Genomic DNA, 15943 nt, shown 5'->3' on the forward strand with positions numbered 1-15943 from the left:
TGGGCGTGATGTAGCTCATGACAGTTAAAGAGAAGTCAGTGATCTATTGACTCTTGTAAGTATAGCTCTTATTTTCTACCCTATATCATTTTTTACCCAGTCCCTCTAATATAGTTTATAAAGCACAGAAATACTGATAGTGGATGCTCCTCCAATATATGCAAATAAGTTTATGTTTTAGAATAATCTCCTTTTAAAAAAAGCAAATAAACTGTGAGTAAGCACTCTCAGAGTGCAGCTGAATTTCTGTAAAACTCTCCATGGTAAACATGAAGAAGAATTATGGTCCAGTTTATGAAAAAACACTCTTCTCTATCATTCCTCAGGAAAAGGTGACCCAGCAAGTCCTGAAAAGTGTGCTTTAATTTGTTTATCAGTGAACTCAATGTGCACTGTTTTGTGTGTCGATTTCCAAGCTTCTGAAGAAGGCAAAGGTTGCCGCGTTATACCATTGTGCAGACTGTGTTCAAGTTGGGATCAAATCGTACTGCCTTCCCTTCCACTGACTTTGCGTTGGTGTCATACATGGGATTTTCAAAAGCTGCTTGGCCATTATTATTTTCATGAACTGAACATCCTGTATACTGTGTCTTGGGTGCAGTCCTGTTGATGAGAACATTGATTAGCTATGTGTTAACTTTCTTCTAGAAATGGCAGAGTAGGGCTCAAACATAATATACTTGTTATCATTGTTAACAGATAATGTAACTTGAAAGTATTAATTGAGAAACCATAAACTCAATACAACACATTTGAACAATTTATCTGTCACTTTTAAATCCTGAGTGACTTTTATTATTTACATACAATATATATTTATAAACAGCACCAATATGAGTAAGTGTAAATAAATATTATGGCTATTCTCATAAATTTTCTTAGGAAATAATGTTATCATTATGAATTAGTATGTAAAATATGACTAAATTATGATGCTGATGAATTTTAATCTCATTACTATTCATTCCTCAAATATTTACTGAGCATCTATGATGTGCTAGGCATGATCCTAGGTATTGGATATATAATTTTATTTCATTTTTTTACAAAAAACATAGAGTCATCACTCTCATGGAGCTCATATTGTAAGATAGAAGTGATGAATGAATTAAAAATAAATAAAACAAGAAAAGTAATAGATAATAAAAAATGTTTTGATGAAAAGAAAAATGGTTGATATGGCAAGAAGTAACTGGGAGCCACTTTAGGGGAGGCAATAAGGAAAAGCATCTCTAAGCAGGTAAAACTTAATCTGACACTTGGACAATAAGGAGTTGGTTCTGCAGTAATAAGAAGGGGGTTCCAAGAAGAATGGACATCTAATGCTGATGCCTAATTTGGGAAGGTGCTTGGAGTATCCCAGAAACATAAATATTCAATTGGCCTAAAATGTTATACATGTTAGAGCAAGTAAATTCAAAATCTCAAAGAAAAAATTACTAATTATACTGATACTTAATCCATGAAAATAGTTTCCAAAGAGTTACTGATAACTGAACATTTGCCATTAGCTAATAAAACACATGGAATCTAGGCTGGCTGGTATAAGTTTCTCGCCTTGAATTCCTGCTTCATTTCTTTATTTGTCTCACTTTTGACGAATGTTCATTGCTAGTTTCTCTTTCCCACATCCCACTGCATAATTTGCTGACATTTGTAATAGAACAGAGGCCATTACTGCCCCTACTTGTTTCTCAAACCTAATTCCTAAAAAGGCTTTAAAATAAATCTCCTTTGTTTACACCAAACACCACAAATTTCAACTATTTATTTTAGTGTAATCTGTATTTGCTATTCTGTGATTTTACTACCCCTAATGTATTTTCTGAATTTTTCTCCACACTAAAAATTGTTAGGTGCTTTGTATGATGATAATTTTTAAAAAATCTATCTAAAGTTTCTTTCAATAGCATCATCTATACATTGTTACATAATACAAATCATATTGCTTACAACTTGCTCTTGCCAGGTGCATAATTCTAATGGATCATATTTGTCTCTCTTTTTTTCAAACTAGATTCACAATAAAAAACAGAAGCAACGTCATTTCCTTCTAGTTAGGTAAGGATCACAAAGATGTAAAAGGATTTCCTTCTGCTAATATTGAACAACAGCTTTAAGGAAAATAATATCAAGCTTTAGAAAAGTTTATAAAATTAAACAAAATTTAAATTAAACAAAAATTAAATTAAAGCTAATCAAAGTTCTAAATATAAGAGCAAAATCTATAAACCTCTTAGGAGAAAACATACAGGTAAATTTTCATGACCTTGAATTTGGCAATGGTTTCTTAGGTATGACACTAAGAGCACAAGTAACAAAAGAAAAAAGAAACTGGACTTCATCAAAATAAAAAACTTTTATATATCGGACACTATCAAGAGAGTGGAACTACAACTCATATAAAGATAAATGTTTGCATACCATATATCTGAAAAGGGTCTAGTATCCAGAACACATACTGAACACTTATACCCCAACAACAACAAGAAGACAAATAACCCAATTTTAAAAATGGGCAAAGTACACAAATAGGCATTTCTTCAAAGGTTGTAGACAAATGACCAACAGGCACATGAAAAGATGCTCAATGACATTAGTAATTAGGGAAATGCAAATCAAAACCAAAATGAGATACTACTTCACTAGGATGGTTAAATGGAGGGTTATCACATAATCCAGCAATTCCATTCTTGAGTACATACTCAGAAAAACTGAAACAGACATCCAAACAAAAACTTGTACACAAATGCATATAGCAGCACGATTCACAACTGCCAGAACATAGGAACAATCCAAATGTCCATCAACTAAGGAATGGACACACTTAAACATAACACATTCAAACATACACTGGAATATTATTCAGCCATATAAAGGAATAATGTGCAGATGTATGGTATAAGATGGGTAAAACTTGAAAACATTATATTACATTCAAGAAGCCAGATATAAAATGTCACATATTATATGATTCCATTTACATAAAATATCCAGAATAGGTGAACCAATAGACAGAAAGCAGATTAGTAGTTGCCTGGGCCGGGGTGGGAGGAGTGGGGAGTGACTGCTTAGTGGGTACTGTTTCCTTTTGGGGTGATGGGGTGATAGACATTGTGAATGTACTAAATGTCACTGAATTATACACCTACAATGGTTTAAATGACTTTAGGTTATGTGTATTTTACAACAATATTAAAAAAGATTAGCATAGCTTGCTTTATAAATAAATTTAGTGATGATTTTTATCATTAATAACATCTGATATTGACAAGGCCTAAACAGCTGTTAATGCACAATGGTTACAAATTTACATAATATTAAATAAATCATTCTTAGATAATACAGACTGGCATTTATAATAAAAACATCAGTTTTGAGAAAAATATATTACTTGTAGGTATTCAGTTAATTATCTGGTTACCTGCACACTTTTTTCTTCTTCTTCTTTTTTTTTTCTCATACTTTTTTACTTAATAAGGGATGGTCCCAAATAGTGGAGAACTATATAGTGAAGCCCCTCACCCAGATGTTGTAACGGATGTAGTGAAAAGGCACCAACTAATAATGATATAGTCATATGTAAGATGTATCACAAATATAACATATTAATTGCATCATCTTCTAAAAGCAACAGAAGATAACTGAGAGAATTAGAGGACTTTATCATCTGTCTGCCTGGGTAAAATCTATCAGTACTGTCGTGTGAACTAAGAGGTTTGGACAAAAGCTTCTTCCTAGTTCTCTAAATAAATCTGGCAGCAGCTATCACCTCTTCAATGTAAACCTTAGCTTAGATTTTGTATCTCTAAAGTTTCAACATGGATAACGTAAAAATAACTTATACAATTAGTTAGGTACCAGGAAATTAACAGACAAAAAGGAGGAAGGGTTAAGTTGAATGCCTGTGCAACTTAGAGTAATTTTAGTAGTGTGGTGGAGGTGGTGGTGGAAGGAAGGGCAGGGGAAATAATGGTTTCAACAACTGTGGCAGTATTTGGCACACAAGATTTCAACAACCCAGAAAAAATTGGAAGTTAGAATTTGAACTAGAGAGTAAAAAGAACATGAAATATAGATTTGGGAAATGTTTTATACATAAAATCAACAAACTTACCTTTGTTTATAAAGATAAAATCCAAATCCTGCAAATATAAGTGCAAAAAAAGGCACAAGAATAGCAATGGCCACAGAACTACTATTTGTACCATGAGGCTGATTTGAAGAATTTGAACCTTCTGACATATTCAGTCCTATAAAATAAGAAAATAACTTATAAATACAAAATCAACTGTACTTTATCACACTTGATTTTTTTTATGAACCAATTAATTTCTTCTTTGCTCAAGATATCTACTTGGAAATATCTACAAGATATGTACTTAGAAATGTACATAGTAAACAAAAATAATTCATGAAACTCCAACTCTTTTCCACACAATTTTGCACAATGCCTACTATGTATAAGATATTTTTCCAGGAAAGGGTACAGAATAAAAAATAAGCAGAGTCTCTGAAGAGTTCATACAATTGTAGGAAGAATATAGAGCCACAAATAAGTGTATATATCAAGCATGAATTAATGACCAATGTGCTTTAGGAAAGGAAGCAGTAATTTCATCTGGTGGTATGTAAGAATGTTTTCTGGAGGACATATAATATGAGCTTGACCTCGAAGAATCAGTAAAACAACAAATAGAGGAGGAAGCAGGGCCTTCAGAAGCCTAGAAATGTGAAGGTGAGTGGCATATTTAGGGGATATGACAATCATTAGGCATGTCTGTGTGGAAAGGACATGTGTAGGAGGCTAAAATTATAAATTATACAAAAAGGCATAAATATTATTCTAAAGAGCTCTAATTTTCCACCCACCTACAGTGAGGAATAACTGAAGGTGTTTGGGAAAAATAAGGCTCAGATAAGATATAAGATTTAGGGGCTTCCCTGATGGTGCAGTGGTTAAGAATCCGCCTGCCAATGCAGGGGACACGGGTTCGAGCCCTGGTCCAGGATGATCCCACATGCTGTGGAGGAACTAAGCCCATGTGCCACAACTACTGAGCCTGTGCTCTGGAGCCTGCCAGCCACAACTATGGAAGCCTGTGTACCTGGAGCCTGTGCTCTGCAACAAGAGAAGCCACTGCAGTAAGAAGCCTGCGCACCACAACAAAGAGTAGCCATGGCTCACCACAAGCAGAAAAAGCCCATGCACAGCAACAAAGACCCAACACAGCCAAAAGTAAAAAATAAATAAATAAAATTAATTAATTAAAGAAAAAACTAGTTTAAAAAAGAAAAGATACAAGATTTAGAACAGTGACTAGGGTGAGATGGACTTCAGGGAGTCTAGTCTGAAAGCATAAGTAGTTTGCAGACTGTAGCAACATCCTAGATAAAAATGGAAATTAAGATGTGAACTGCAGCACTAGGAAGAACATGAAAAGATAGATTTAGGGGAGCCCTTTGTAGTTAAAATAAACAGAACTTGCTTGTGTGGATGAAAGGGATAAGAAGGCATAGTATTTAGGAGTGTTTGGGGCTGAGTAAATGGTTATGACATTAGCACAGTTAGGAAATGAGAAAAATCAGGTCTGTCAACATGTTGGCACAGGGACTGGGGAAGAGAAAATAAATAAGCTCTTTTTCAGAAAGAAATAGTTTCTTTTTTATTGCTTCTCTTTTAGACATATAGTGTTTGAGATGCTTTGGGGAATATTATGTGAAAACATCTTACATTCAATTACACAACTATGTCAATGTTCTATGTTAATGAATGTTTTATCCTGCTTTTAAAACTAACAATTTTGACAAGACATTATCTGAAATGGCATCTTATTATCACTGTTCATTGGGAGAAAGCTGATTTGCCTTTTTGATAAATATTCAACTAAGTCACACCTTAGTCTAAGTTACAAAATGATAGTACCTTTATTTATACCTTATTTTTCAAGGGACTCAAAACACTTATGTAAAAGTTCAAAGCAATGGAATTTTTTAAAATAAATTATTTATTTATTTATTTATTTATTTATTTATTTATTTATTTGCTGCATTGGGTCTTTGTTGCTGCACACAGGCTTTCTCTAGTTGCAGCGAGCAGGGGCTATTCTTCATTGTGGTGTGTGGGCTTCTCATTGCAGTGGCTTCTCTTGTCATGGGGTATGGGCTCTAGGCGCGTGGGCTTCAGTAAGTTGTGGCACATGGGCTCAACAGTGTGGCTTACGGGCTCTAGAGCGCAGGCTTAGTAGTTGTGGTGCACGGGCTTAATTGCTCCACAGCATGTAGGATCTTCCTGAACCAGGGATCGAACCCATGTGCCCTGCATTGTCAGGCGAATTCTTAACCATTGCACCACCAAGGAAGTCCAGCAATGGAATTTTTAAGAAAAACATCAAGTAGTAGTTTTTAGAGCTTGAATTTACTGTTTATGCATTAATATCACAATATAATAATGGGAGAATATACCTTAGGAAAATTAATCACCAACAGCTATGTTAATACAGTCAAACAAGACCATTAACTATTTGCACACGTTTTAGAAGAGTTGGAAATAAAAATGACAAAACCCTGTGCCTCCCACCACAGAAAATTTACATGTCTGAAGAGCACAAAGCCCTGAAAAAGGGCTCATTCCTCAAAGTTATTTTACCTTTCCAGACTCTATGAGTTTCTCAAAGTGCCACTACATTTTTTTTTGGGGGGAGCAGTAAGAAAGTTGCAACAATATTCAAATTGAAGAAAAGTATTACAATTCTCATGAGATAAAATTATTTACATTTTAATGTTTTCTTTCATATCTATATCACTTTTTCTTCTTTTTACTTGCTTCAGGCAAGTAAAAGGCAGTTTGTCATGTTTATTAGAAATAGAATGAAAAGCTAAACATTGTATGGAGTTGGAACATACAGAACCAATATTTTGAAGAATGCAGTTACTTAAAAGGCTATCAAATGTATCAATGTATAGTCCTGACAATGCAAGATTCAAAGTGTAGTAAGTGTGCCTAATGTACAGAATCATTTTCATCATTTTCTTCTGATATTGGGAGTAATAAAGGAACTACATGAAAATTAAAATGAATACATTACCCAGTCTTTGTAGTCCAAATTGCCCATAATCTTTGCCCTGAATAAATCCTTGGAATACATAAGTAGCTCCATCAGGCTCAGCAGAAACCTAAAAATATTTATGTTTGATTATAAGTGAAGATTGGACACACATATTTTCCCAGCCTTAGGAAATATTGTTTTACTCTGAAATAAATATTATGCAGAATTCCTTCCTCCATATCTTTGACTATGTAAAACACAGCACATTGAGTAGATTTGCCATCATTAAAAGCAAAATTAAAAATTTCATCTTTAAATAACTATGATACTGGAAAAAAGGAGATTGGTTATTAATATAATGATACAGATTTATAGATTTATTTTAGGCTAGGAAACCTATTGTCAAGAGAAAGAGCATTGATATCATGAAACAGAATGAAGTAAATGGTCAATTAAAAATTAAAATATAATAATACTGTACTTTGTAGATTAGATTACTGTTCAGCATATATCCACTCCTTCTCCCCTCTCCCATCAGCCTTCATGGAAAGGGTATACTTTCTACCTCAGTGAGTTGAATTTGCTCCTGTGACTTATTTGGCCAATGGAATGGTGGAATTGACAACAGGTCAGTTCTAAGCCTAGATATTAAGAGGCATGTTTTCCATTATAAGTGAAAGAAGCCAGTCACAAAAGACCATGTATTGTATGATTTCATAAATATGAAAGCCTAGAACAGGGAAATCTAAAGAGACAGAAAATAGAGTTGTGGTTGCTTGGGGTTGAGCGGGGGGTGGGGGGGTGATTGGGGTGGATGGGTTGGGTGACAGCTGAAGGGTATGGAGTTTCTTGTTGAGGTGATGGAAATATTCTAAAATCAACTGTGGTGATAGCTATACATCTGTAAACATACTTAAAACCATTGAGCTGTACATTTAAATGGGTGAATTCTAGGCTATATGAATCATATCTCAATTGGTCTGTTAAAAGAGGGGGAGCGTTTCCACTTTGCCCCTCAGAGCTTCAGGAAGAATATGCTCCTGGTAGCTGCTGTCCCTCCAGCCTGGGCCTGGTATGAGACACCTGGAGCAAACCTGAACTTGCTACCACAGTCTCAAGTGGAGCCCCCACAACTAACCTCAGACACATGAGAAAGAATCAAATACGTGTTGTTTGACCCTGAGATTCTGTGGCTCGGTCTAACGCTGTAAATGCTATTCACTTCACCTTGCGTGTGTGTAAAACTCTATATTTTAAAAGTACTTTACATGCATAGTGTCATTTGATCTCACTAATGAAACAGGAGTTGATACATTTCAGCATTCTTGATAACTAGTAATGTGAATTTACCCTGAAATTTGTCCTGCTTATTTGCAATTAGTTACCTAAGTAATGTACGTTATTGTGAAAGTTGTAAAAAGCCTCAAATCCTCACCCTAAAAAGCAAAATGTTATACCAAATGATCCACAGAAAGCTGACATTTCACAAGTGATGTATTCCTTATCATTAGCCATACCCTGAGCATGGCCATTTTTAGACGCAAAATGCTTCTAAAAAGAAGAGCTCAAACTCGAATAGTTAAATGAATGAATTCATTTTGTTTCCTAGATGAAACAATATAATTCCACAATCTGAGGGCACTGAAGATGAGTTAGACTCCAACTCCATGAGTGATGCCACAGATAGGGAAACAGGATGCACATTTGTTTCCTCAGGAACCAAACTTACCCTTCATAGACATATTTACAATATTTTATAAAGTTGTCTATGAAGAGGAAGTTATGTGAGCTGTTTCCTCTGGGTAGTTACCATAACCTCACCATAGAGTTACCCTATCCTATTCAGCCACTATGTGAATGGAATCTCTACAGTCTCATATTAGCTCACTGCCCAGGAGTCTTTGCTACAATGAGCCTGAGAACTCTGACTATATCCTCTGAAGTAACAAGGCTTTTACAAGGAAAACTCTTTAGGTAAGAAGATAACAAGAAATAGACTTCAGTAGGTTAGACACACTAGATTACTAAATATTTATACTAAATCATTTCTTTTTTCAAAATAAATTACTCATAATAGCAATTTTGCTAGTTTATGTGTATTTAGCTCAATTTAGAAAATTATATTTTTCTGGAATTTTAATGACAAACCAAAGCACAAATTTGTTATTAAAATTACTGGCAGACTTTTAAAGAACTATACTTACAAAGCCATCCATGGCCCAATTTTCCTCTTTCATTTTCTTCACAGAAGCTTGCGCTGGTACTTTAATAAGATAGATGTGTAACATTAGGCGAGCTTCTTGGCTTTTATATACGCCTGTAAAATATAAGGACATTTAGTCTACTAATTTTGCAAACAGTTATGCTTTACTTTACTATCTATAACTCCTTAAATATATCATAAATACATGTGATAGGAAAAGAAATAAAACAAGGCCAAGTCGAGGCCAGCTTCACCCATAACGCTTTTCACAAATTCTGCAATATATACCAATCTCTTTCAGATGAAATTCTTAACTTAAATCTTAACTGTGGGGTTTAAATTACCTATGGCTATTAAAATTAAATATTACTATTCTGAATAACATCATTCCATGATTATTGCAAAGAAAATGATTCCTTCCCCCAATTATATTTAAAATCTTCAAAGATATGAATCAAATGTTAAAATTCCTGATATTTTCCTTAATTAATGAATTACATGCCAACCCCAAGAAAAAGAGCATTGGAGGTGTTACTGGAGCCACAAAGATGAATATGTTGTTCCTATCTAAAAACAGGATGATTACAAGAATTTCAGATGAAATAGCAGATATAATGATAGAGATAAAGAGGAATTAAAGGCCAGAAGAGAGAAGGGTCATTTCACACTGAGTGCCTAGGAAATACTTATTAAGAAGAAGAGCATTTGAGCTGGATCTCAAAAATCAAGTAGAATTTTTAGTTCAAGAAAGTAAATATAGGTAATGGCATAAAGGAGAGAAGCAAAACATACACAATTTTTTTTTCCTGAATGGGAATATTCCAAGAGTAGGAGTAAGCTGGAATGTAAATATGTTTAGGGGAATAGTAGAAAATAAGGTTCTAAGTGAAAACTTTGTGAGTAACTGATGGCTGAAATTTGATTCACTAATTCATTCACTCAATATTTCACCTATGCAATAATGTATTATAAAAATAAGCTGGGAATACAAATATAATGATACATATATCTTGATCTAAAGTAAATTACAATTAATAGGGAAAAGACATAAAAGTAACCAAAATTGCTGGAAAAATGTTATAATTAATTTTATGGAGACAGTGATAGCAAGTTAAATTAGTCTATTTATGTTTGCCTTTCTGTATCTGTAGAAATTTGTTTTGACATTTGTCTAGGTTAGAATACACATATATTTACTTAGTGCTAACTCTTACAGAGGGAAAATAAAAATTTATGTTTTCAAATTAAATAAATCAGTAGTCATAATTTAAATGCAGTCCTTTCATTCAATTTACATCATGTAATTGTGTATATTTTTTAAATTAAAATATATATTAATTTCTAATACTTTTACTTTGGATTTAATGTAGATTCATTCAATAACAAAAAATGATGTTCTAGAGTTCTTGTAAAATTTACTAAATTGATAGATAAAATTTTATTTTCCATTTTATTTACACCACAAATTATTCCATTATTAATAATTATATGGGATATATACATAGCCCAGAAGTTTAAAAATATATATATCTCATATTTTCAATATCAATACTTTCAAAATATATTTTTAAATGAGCACAATAATTCAAATTCATTGAGGCCCATTTTGTTCCAGATGCATTTCTAACCTCTGAGGTATAGTAATGAGCTGTAAGGCAAAAAGCTGCTCTCTTAGGGCTTGTATTGTTGGAATATAGACAAATCATGTTACATCATGTAATGTTATGCTATGCTATGCTATGCTATGCTATACTGTGCTATGCTATGCTATGCTATACTATAATTTCAAATAGTGAAAAGAAGAAAATGAAAGATAAGATTGCTACGACTAAGAGTAAGTCTATTTGTATGTGAAGGCTACTTTAGATAGGGTCATCAGGAGTACTGTTGACAAGATGATATTTTTAGCAAATATCTGAATGTCAGAAAAACCAGAGTTATCAAAGATAATGAGGGAAGTGTGCACTAGATAGAGAAAACAGAAACTTGAGAAGGATGAGCAGATGGAATAGGGCTCTGGTTTCCTTTTGCCTGTTTAAGATCGTGTAGCTCTACCTTTTCTGTCTTAAATTGTAGTGTCCTCCTAAACATTCTCATTTGAAGACATGATTTTGTGACCATAAAATAGCTTGCAAATCACTGATCCAGTATCTTTGGTATTATGAGAATAGAGAAGGAGTTAGTTATATTCATATTAAAAGTTCTATTTCATGACATGTCATTCTAGCCACATAAAAATATTCTTGAGGGAGCTTATTTCAGAATCATAGAGTTTTATATTTGTGTAGTAATATTCATGCACCAATCAAAAAAGCAGAAAGCCTTGTTTCTGAGTGAATTATGAATGCCATCAAAAATAAAGGAAATATTTCACAGTATAAAAATCACTAATAAAAATGAGAAAATGATAGAAATAAAGGCATGAAGGCATTGTTTGCTGTTCTTTAATGTGATACCTGAAAGTAGTAGTTCCATGTTGCTATTACTGAGTGTTGCATTGACTCTCCCAGTAGAAGCGTTGAAACTAGTAACTGTCAAGGTCATGGGTTGTTTCCTTCCTTTAAAATTGTAAGAGCCTTTCCATATATAATTTTGGGCAAACACATCATCAGGAACTGTGAATAGATTAAATAACATACACATTAATTTTACAGTGCCCTGTAAATATGCATTAAATATCAGATTAATGAGTATTAGTTTATTGAATAATCACATTTTTTCTAAATATATGATAATGTAGAATGGGCATTATAAAATGGATTCTTCACAGAAGCTTTTAAATTTTTTTAGAATAAACCAAAATAATAACCTAGATTTGTATATATATTACCAATGAGAGATAAATAAACATTAATTAAAGACAAGACATATTTAGAATCCAGCTAAATATCAAGTTTACTTATATTTGGTTTCCTTTAATCATATCTTTCTCTCAGAAGGAAAATAAAATGATTTTACTGAGCCAAGTTAGTCTATATACAAGTTCCGAGGGGACTGCTTTTCTCCTGGCAGCAAGAACAGGTTCATAGGAGGAAGAGCACAGAGTTAAACCCTCCCTTGCAGAATAGCCTTGGAAGACGGATAGAGGGATGCTACTTTGTTCCCTTTACAGAATACTGGGTTCAGTTATTTCAATAATAGATACTCCTGAAGAAGAACAGGGCTCCACCTCTTTTGCTCCTGACAGCTCTGAGGTTTACAGGTATTTTTAGAAATGAAAGAATTGTCATTAGCATTGGCTCTCATGGGAAAGAGATGAATTGTGGTAGAATCAAAGAATATTCTAATGTAAAACTTATACCCAAAGAAGAAATGCTCTTAATGTTAAATGTAGACAAATAAGATATTATATATATATAAATTAGTTACACAGTTTACAGCTAATATAAATTAGGTAGGTCAAAGTCTACTCAGATCCTGGAAGAGGTTGAGAGAAGCTTCTATTAATCCTGTATATCATAATAAAGCACATCCTCAGAAATCGGCTATGCAAAAGAGCCATGCTTATTTGTGTGAGTGAATGAATGCCATGGGTTTAGAGAAAAGCCTTTTTCTTCCTAACAAGTTATTGATATTTGTCACCTGATTTTCTCTGCACACAACACACTTCTTACTGCTCAGATCACAGAGACTGGGGTTACAAATTGTACAGTTCCCGAATTCTACTCAGCAAACAAATGAAGCAACACTATTGTAGAACATGAACATAAAATGCACTCGAGTTGAGTTTTTATTATTTTAACCAACATGAATATTTTTTCTATGATAATTCGAAAGCAATATAGCAGAAAGAGTAGAGGTGCAGGCACTGGAGCCAGGATGCTTGTATTTAAGTTCCTCCTCTATAATTTATAAAATGTGTGGTTTTCCCTAAGTTACTTAACTCTCTAAAACTGAATTTCCTCATCATTAATGTGGGATTAACACAGTTACAAGGAAGATTAAATGAGATAATGAATATGAAGAGTTTTGTTAAGTGTTAGTTGCTACTATTATTATTATGCAGGTAAAATAGGGAAACTGTGGGTCTTATAGCTCATTACATAGTTGCTAATAAAATATATATTTAGTGAACATGCACTCAGTATCATGAAAAATCCATAGCCCTGGCTCTGGGACCTTTGCCAAGTCATCTTTATAGCAGCACTCCCTCCCCATACCTCTAACCATATAGCTATACTCTGTACGTACAAGAGACTTTATCTAAAAATTTGATACAGTGTATGGGTAAAAAAGCTCTTGATTTGGTAAACACCTTAAAGAGCAGTTAACTTAAAAATTATACCTAAAATAAGTTTGAAGAAGGGAGTGACAAGCTAAATTATCATGCACTAGAAAGATATGGAATTTGGAGGTAATAGGCTCTTAGCTCTAGAGATAAGAGGAGGAGCAAGGGAGAAAGATGTTCTAACAGCAGTGCCTGGAAAATAGTAGGTACTCCATAAATGCATTATTCTTATCTTTCTGATTGTTTATTTCCCCCTGGCCTGTATTATGATTACTCTTTGCTACCCCTGAATATTTAATGAAATCTGCTACACCTGGTGATCTTGTCCATGGTGCTTAGGGGAATTAAGGAAGTTGGTCGAAGGAGATTAAAGAGAACCCCAGTGACAGGAGAAAACGGCAGTGTGAAGAAGTAGGTAGCAGTGGCAGCAAAGATCACTGAATCAGGATTAATCATTGATGTAGTAGTAAATGTTTAACAACTGGCTCTCCAGAAAACAAACAAACCAACAAGTTGATTTGTAGTATTTGCTGATTTGATTCTACAGTGTAAATAGTCTCATAATGGTAGATTTCAAACTATGACATCACTGAATGCAGAGTTTGGAAGAATGCACAGAATTGGCTATGGTGAAGCTCTACCTGGTGGCTCCAGCATGCCACCACCACCCTCCACCTTTCTCACACATAACTGAGAAATGTAACTCATGATAGGATGGGAGAGGCAGACACTATTTTGTCATTTAACTTTCTACGTACAATGGGGATGATAATAATTTCTATTGTTAAGTCTAATTTGAGATTTAAATGTGATTGTGTATCTGGCAGTTCTTTGTAAACTCTAAAATGTCATCCAACTATCACTGATGTGGAGCACAATGAAAAGGAAGAAGACAGGGATAGTTATGATCCTCTTTTTAAAGACATTTTTGACTTTAAATTGCTTCATAGGCCTCATAGCATTGCCATATAGAGTATCATGTTCCTGACTTTGCTACCACTGCCAAATTTCACTATTGTTACTTTGGAGTAATCTAATCACTGTGTCATGATTTTAAATGAAATGCTTCTAATATTTCCCCACATAAGATGACATTACTCTAGAATCTTATAGATACCTTCACTCAGGTCAAAGAAATTCTTTTCCTTTCTAATTTATTAAAAGTTTTTTTTAAAATTATAAATAGATGTTCAATCTTATAGTTTCTGTGAAAGTATTGTGATGATCATTATTTTTCACGTTACTCTCTTAATGTGATAGATTAGTTTTAAGGATTATTTAACATGAAAACATCCCTGTATATCTATCATTACCAACTTGGTAATGATGTGTCATTTTTACTACCATGTTGTACAGATGACCCTTGAACAACATGGATTTGAACTGTGAGGGTCCACTTATGCACAGATTTTTTTAAATAGTAAATATTACAGTGCTACTGTACTGATCCATGGTTGGTTAAATTCATGGATGTAGAATCAGAGATATGAAAGAATCTTGGGTAAGGAGGAACCACATACTGAGAGCTGACTGTAAGGTATGTGCAGATTTTTGACTGTATTTACTACCTTATTTCTTATGGGATTATTCAAGTTTTCTTCTATTAGTTCTGTTAAAATATACTTTTCTAGTAATTTGTCAACGTATTTTTTTTTTGATTGACAGTTATGGTAGTTTTCTGTTATATATTGCTAAATTATTCAATCTACTCTCTAGTTATTCACATTTCTTTTTGAAATGTTATTTATTTTTTGTTTTTTCTTGACCAATCTTACCAGAAATTTTTTACTTTGTACATTTTCTTGAAGAACTACCTTTTACTCTGTTGAGATTCTTCTATTGTGTCTTTGGGTTTTTTTTTGTTGTTGTTGTTCATTTTTATTATATTGAGTTCTGCTTTCTTTTGGTCATTTCATTATACTTTTTATATCTTCTTAACCAGGACACATTAATTTTGAGGCTTTCTTTTCTTCTAATGTAAGGATTTAAGGCTATATAGTCCTTTCACATCTTTACTTTTGCTTTAGGCCCTAAGTTTTGATATTTAAAGTTTTCAGTGTAACTAAGCTACATTGTTATATTTTCCATTTTAATTTCTTCTTCAATTCATGGATTATTCATCAGTATTAACTTTGTTCTTAATTTCCAAACATTGAGGAATTTAAAAAATTTACCCATTTCTTATTAACTTTTAACTGCACCATGGTCAGATAAGACAAATTTTGCTTTGAAATTTGTGCAGATTTATTTATTACTTAATATATGATCAATTCATATAGCTGTCCCATGAGCCTTTAAAGAAAATATATACTATTTAATTGGTTGATAAGAAATCTTTATATATGTATATTATGTCAAACATACTAGTTTTGTTGTTTAGTTCTTCCATACTCTTTAAAAAAAATTTTTGTCAGCCTGATTTATTTATTGGTGGCCATTGGCCATGTTTTGCCCAGGACAGTC

The 15943-nt window shown here is 33.3% G+C and overlaps 1 protein-coding gene across 2 annotated transcripts in view; it reads right to left on the reverse strand.

Moving 5' to 3' along the window:
* Positions 1-404: 404 nt before the first annotated feature.
* CSMD3 (CUB and Sushi multiple domains 3) overlaps positions 405-15943 on the reverse strand; it is a 1219369-nt gene continuing 1203830 nt past the window's right edge. For both annotated transcript variants that reach the window (XM_057736100.1, XM_057736099.1), the window contains 5 exons: positions 11709-11867; positions 9254-9366; positions 7089-7176; positions 4118-4253; positions 405-603 (listed from right to left, as the gene is read on the reverse strand). In XM_057736100.1, coding sequence (XP_057592083.1) covers positions 444-603; positions 4118-4253; positions 7089-7176; positions 9254-9366; positions 11709-11867 — 656 coding nt within the window. In that variant the 3' untranslated portion in view covers positions 405-443. The remainder of the gene's footprint in view (positions 604-4117; positions 4254-7088; positions 7177-9253; positions 9367-11708; positions 11868-15943) is intronic.

The sequence above is a fragment of the Hippopotamus amphibius genome, chromosome 5, assembly GCF_030028045.1.
Source record: "Hippopotamus amphibius kiboko isolate mHipAmp2 chromosome 5, mHipAmp2.hap2, whole genome shotgun sequence".
In the NCBI taxonomy this organism is placed as follows: Eukaryota; Metazoa; Chordata; class Mammalia; order Artiodactyla; family Hippopotamidae; genus Hippopotamus; species Hippopotamus amphibius.